We start from the raw sequence: 5,834 nt of genomic DNA, 5'->3' as shown, positions 1-5,834 counted from the left end.
AGCTTCAATATCAGGATACATGTATGTATTATCCTTGCAGGAATGGAAGTGGTCATCACATACAGAGCTGCGTGGGACAAAGAGTTCTCAGAACAGAGTCCTTCAAATGCCTTAAATACAAGAGAGGGTGTGTCACAGTCACAAGATGCAGAATACCGGTTCAAAGCAGTATTCAATGTTTAGTTCAGATTAGTTAAGGCCCACGTAAGCATTAAACATGACAGTCATATGTCTATCTCCATAGAGGCTTAATCATCATGTTAATCGTTGTCATATATCATCATATGTCTAAAACAGTGCGTCCTCACGCTCTTCTAGGTAATCATACATCCTGCTACGTACACAGCTACGTATGGCCTTTCTTATCATGTGCTACTCTGATATTAGAAGAGTACATTCAGTATTTTCCCAACAGGTAACACATTTTGAATATAATTGAATTGGACTTGGTTGTAAAAACAGTCAGTGGTGGAAAGTACCTAAGTACATTTACTCAAGTACTGTACTTAAGTACAATTTTGAAGTACTTGTACTTTACTTGAGTATTTCCATGTTTAGCTAATTCAGAGGTAAATCTTGTACTGTTACTCCACTACATTTATTTAACACCTTTAGTTACTTGACAGATTTTGATTAATAATGTGAAATATAATCAACTCTTAAATCAGACCTGGAGTAAATCCAGCTCTCCTGCAGCATGCAAAGTCAATAAAACTAGCTGCACCTTTACCAGGTTGATAAGGGTTATTATAATAAAATCATATCATATATATTACTCTGAAATGGTCCAATCTGCATATTAAGTACTTTTACTTTTGATACTTTAAGTATATTTCGATGCTAACACTTTTGTACTTTTACTTGAGTAACATTTTTTATTTGTAACAGAGTATTCCTACACTCTGGTTCTTCTACTTTTAATTAAAAACACAATCTGAGTACTTCTTCCAGCTCTGAAAACAGTCCTTATATTTTCTGAAATATTGGGATTTTGTTTGTAATTTTCTTTTTTAAGTTGTATCAGTTACTGGCAGGAAGTTAACATACAAAGTGAGTGCTTTGAAAGATAAATACAGTTACATAAATAAATAAAATGTATGTCGATTGTCTGCTTTGCCTTTGATCCTTGGGATTCAGGAAAGTTTCGTTTTACACACCTTTTGAAGAAAAACGAAAGTGAAACCTATAAGAAACATCAGGCTCCCACACCTCTGCATACTAAGCAAACTGGGCATGGCGACCAAAGATTGGCCACAACGATTGGCTAAGGGAGGGTTTATAAGCAGCCACTTCAGACAGTTTCTTTGAAAATAAATGGTAGTTTGTTTTTCAAAAACCCGTGCAGAAAGAAGAAGAGAAGGAGTAAAAGGAACATTTGGAATTGAGATAAAGCAGGGGCTGGCAAATCGTGTTACTTTCATTAAAATAAACACTGACTTAAATCTAATCGACCAGTTTGATTTAACTAAATTACATTACAACAACTTGTATCTGTGGAATCTTTGTGTTGGTCACGACAACTGTCAGCCCCTGCTTTTGCGGGTCTTGGACCCAACTCTGGTGAGTCAGATCATGTTCAATACATTTTCAGTGTTATCTACATCTACTGTGTTTTGTTTGTAAACAGTGTTTACAAAAATCTTAGGGTTAGGTTTAAAACTTTGAAAAACTATAACGTTGTGTTATGATAAGCATAAAATTAATAAAATGTAAAAAGCCATACAAACTTTTACTTTTACATTGTTACCACCTAACTGTTCTGTCTCTTTGTTTCTCCAGAGGAGTTTAGACCTTCTCCCCATGCAGGTAAGGTTACTCTGCATTCTTTTATTTGTATATATAAATATATATATATATATTGAAATTACTGTACATCTGTTCAGCACATTTATTTTTTATTTACTTAAGCCTGTGCACTATTTTATGTCTTAAATTCAAATGTTTACTTACGTTATCTACTTTTATACATATTTGTTTGAGCACTGATGAAGAGCAGATCTAAGCATTTCATTGCCATCAAATGCTTTTCCTGTAACTGCTTATAGCACCTTGGGTTTGCTGTGAGCAATGAAAGGTGCTTGCAATAAAGACTTTAACATCAGAAGATGGTAACATTTTGTTTTCTCCACTTAGACGGACAGAAGCAGACAACAAGTTCCACAAGTGCCTGAGAGTGAAGAGATGTCTTCATCCCCTCCCACCGAGCCAGAACCCTCCTCACCCCAAAGGTATCGTCTAAGAAATAAAATGCTGTATTAACTTAAACTAGTTAAGTAGTAGTTACTAGGTATTGGGTCCCATGGAACTGAGTCAAGTAAATGTAAAAATACAGCTTTCAGTGGGTCGAATGAGTCAATCATACTTTAATATTTTTTTTTCTCTTACATTGATCACTCTGCATTCAAGATACAGAAAGAGACTTAACATGTCACCACAACTTGATATTTAACAGCTTGTTTTTATTTATCTTTGTCTAAACCTTCTGTAGATCTCAATACAAAATATAAACATGTGAAAGTAAACTTACGCAACAGATCATTTCGTTTTTTTCTCCTCGCTGTGTTATTGTACTGAACTCCAGTATATAGCATTATATATATATATAGTGTGTGTTTCTATTCACAACAAGAAGAGATCTTCAATCCAACACATCGCCCTTTAGCACACAAGTTAAATCAGCCATTGACAATCTGTTAGCTTTTGACAATATGCTTTATGAATTCAGTACATGCAGCATTTTTGTGCTAAAAGTTAAATAACAATCTTAAGCATATTGTTTTGTCCTGTGAATAAAGTAAAACCTTTATATTTATTTTTAGGGAAGAAGACCAGCATCTGGAAGATCATCACGGTGCCATTGATTCTAATTCAATGACATCAACAACAGCAAATATCAGTCAAAGTCCAATTCAACTATATAGTATATATTTACTAAATGTGTTGGCTGCTAATCTTATACCAAATGACAGCCTCTTTAACTTCAGCAATTTAAATAGGAGACAGATTTCCTTTACACTAGCATATATTAAGCATTACATGGATAATATAGAGCAACAAACAAATGTTCCTGACAAAAAGCTTTATACAAAATTCATGAAGTTTTTTTCAAAGATACAACCTGGATTCAGTATTGATGCAGCATTGGACGGTAGGCCTTGGCCATCTTTCCTAAAACACCGTCTTAAGGACCACCATAATCAATATGCATATGCTGAAGTTTTAATGAAAAATGGTGAAAGAATTCAAACTAAACTTGTTTATCCAGTTCATCGTAACAATTCAGCCTCCTCCACCAAATTGACCAAACACAGTGAGGAAATGTTATTGGAAGTAATCAATAGATTATTGAAGAAATATGGAATCAAAGTTCGAAACATTTTTATATATACCTATTATAGTCCATGTTTAAAGAGAGGAAATACATATTGTAACTGTATGACTCAACTTTATCAGAATGCCTATCAATGGTACAGGAAATTTGGCATTGTGACTGTAGTGTACTTCTCAGAGCCTTGGGGACTAAGGGGACCAGATATCTTTAAAGAGTTCTCGTATTCTGACATCTCAAGTACAAGCAGTGCTCTTTATCCATATGTTGACCAGAAAATCCACTTTACACTGGACATAAAAAAATTAAAACAAAAAAATAGGGCTATAATCCCTCAAATCAAAATGTTTAAAGATGACAGAGACGTACAAATAGCCTTTAAGTCTGCTCACAGTGCTCTTTGCGGGTTGGCAAACAGTTCTGAAGGATTTCTGAAAAGTCAGCATTTGGATCGTGGGTCAGAATGCATTGACTCACTCAAATTTCCCCCAGAGTTCCCTGATACAATCATTGCAACTTTGAGAGAAAATTGGATTGAATTGGTTAACTATTGTTCAATGTCTCCCATTATAAAACAATTGGCATCAGACTTCAACAATGCAGTAGTCAAACTATTTATCAGTGATCTTAGGTCATTTTTGGGTAACAGCGGCTTCTTCCAGATATACCAGGTCCCGCCGGGCGCTGAGGTGGAGGAGGGAGATTATGTTTAATTGATTAATACTTCATTTTGGTCAGAATTTATGTGACACAACATCAATCAATCAATCAATGTTTATTTATATAGCCCAATATCACAAATGTTACATTTGTCTCAGTGGACTTCACAGTTTGTACAGAATATCAGTATGACAATACGACACCCTCTGTCCTTAGACCCTCACATCGTACAAGGAAAAACTTCCGGAGAAAACCCACAGTTTAAAGGGAAAAATGGGAGAAACCTCAGGGAGAGCAACAGAGGAGGGATCCCTCTCCCAGGACGGACAGACGTGCAATAGATGCCGTGTGTAAATTGAAAAGATAATACATTTGCAACATAGGTAGTCCAAATGTTTGGAAATGCATGTGTGTATAATAGGAAGATGAATCCTCGAGGATATCCATCCAGGACCTATGATCCAGGACCACAGCCACGACTCAAGATCCAGGGCTCGCGATGCAGGACACAGGACCGCAGGATCATCCATGACTCCGGATCCCAGCGTATATAGACACCAAAAAGAAAGAAATTTGGGGAAGCTGGGTTAATCGGAACATGAGAGTACACAGGTATAGACAGAGAGAAGGAAGAAGTAAGATGTCCCCCGACAAACTAAGCCTATATCAGCAAAACTAGGGGCTGAATCTAATCAGCCCTAACTATAAGCTTTATCAAAAAGGAAGGTCTTAACACAAACACAAACTGGAAGCTGATTCCACAAATGTGGAGCTTGATAAGAAAAGGCTCTGGCTCCCATTGTACTTTTAGAGACTCTAGGAACAACCAACAACCCTGCATTCTTGGAACGCAATGTCCTAGTAGGACAGTAGGGTATAATGAGTTCTTTAAGGTAAGATGGCGCCTACCCATTAAGGGCTTTGTAGGCGAGAAGAAGAATTTTAAATTCTATCCTGTGTTCTATAGGGAGCCAGTGTAAGGCAGCCAGAACAGGAGTAATGTGGTCCCTTTTCCTAACTCTGGTTAGTACATGAGCTGCAGCATTTTGAATCAGCTGAAGCGACTTGACTGACTTCTTGGTACACCCTGATAATAAAGAGTTACAATAATCCAGCCTTGAAGTAACAAATGCATGGACTAGTTTCTCTGCATCGTTTTGAGGCAAGATATGCCTGATTTTTGCAATGTTACGTAGATGGAAGTAGGCGGTCCTTGAAATTGATTTTATGTGGGCGTTAAAGGATAAATCCTGATCAATTATAACACCAAGATTCCTTACAGTCTCACTGGAGGCCAAATGAATGCCATCCATAGTTAGTATATCTTTAGATAATTTGTTTCGTAGATTCTTCGGGCCAAGTACAATAACTTCAGTTTTGGTCGTGTTTAACATCAAAAAGTTTCAGGTCATCCACGTTTTAAGTCCTTGAGGCGGTCTTGAATTTTATTTAGATGATTAATTTCATCAGGCTTGATTGATAAATATAGTTGAGTATCATCCGCATAACAATGCAAATGTACAGAATGATTCCTTATAATATTGCCTAACGGAAGCATATATAATGTGAACAAAATAGGTCCGAGCACTGAGCCCTGTGGCACTCCATGGCTAACTTTGGTTTGCGTGTAAGATTCATCATTGACACGTACAAACTGAGAGCGTTCAGATAGATAGGACCTAAACCAGCCTAAAGCAGTTCCCTGTATGCCAACTAAGTGCTCTAGTCTTTGCAATAAGATATCATGATCGATAGTATCAAATGCAGCACTGAGATCGAGCAAAACAAGAATAGAGACAAGTCCCTTGTCAGAGGCTATTAGAATGTCATTTGTGACTTTAAACAG

General features: G+C 36.7%; 1 protein-coding gene across 1 annotated transcript; it reads left to right on the top strand.

Moving 5' to 3' along the window:
* The first annotated feature begins 1,321 nt into the window (after window positions 1-1,321).
* Window positions 1,322-4,349, top strand: LOC117556022. Its single transcript, XM_034231157.1, has 4 exons — window positions 1,322-1,560; window positions 1,780-1,806; window positions 2,134-2,228; window positions 2,820-4,349. Exons 2-4 carry the CDS (start codon window positions 1,801-1,803, stop codon window positions 4,039-4,041), a joined length of 1,323 nt encoding a protein of 440 aa, XP_034087048.1. The 5' UTR covers window positions 1,322-1,560; window positions 1,780-1,800; the 3' UTR covers window positions 4,042-4,349.
* Window positions 4,350-5,834: the final 1,485 nt, after the last annotated feature.

This window comes from Gymnodraco acuticeps, unplaced genomic scaffold (genome assembly GCF_902827175.1).
Source record: "Gymnodraco acuticeps unplaced genomic scaffold, fGymAcu1.1, whole genome shotgun sequence".
Classification (NCBI taxonomy): domain Eukaryota; kingdom Metazoa; phylum Chordata; class Actinopteri; order Perciformes; family Bathydraconidae; genus Gymnodraco; species Gymnodraco acuticeps.
This window is presented reverse-complemented; position numbering and strand designations above follow the sequence as displayed.

Coding starts and splice junctions, on each gene's coding strand:
- LOC117556022 (XM_034231157.1), top strand. Junction 2,229..2,819: donor GAACCCTCCTCACCCCAAAG/GTATCGTCTAAG, acceptor ATTTATTTTTAG/GGAAGAAGACCAGCATCTGG.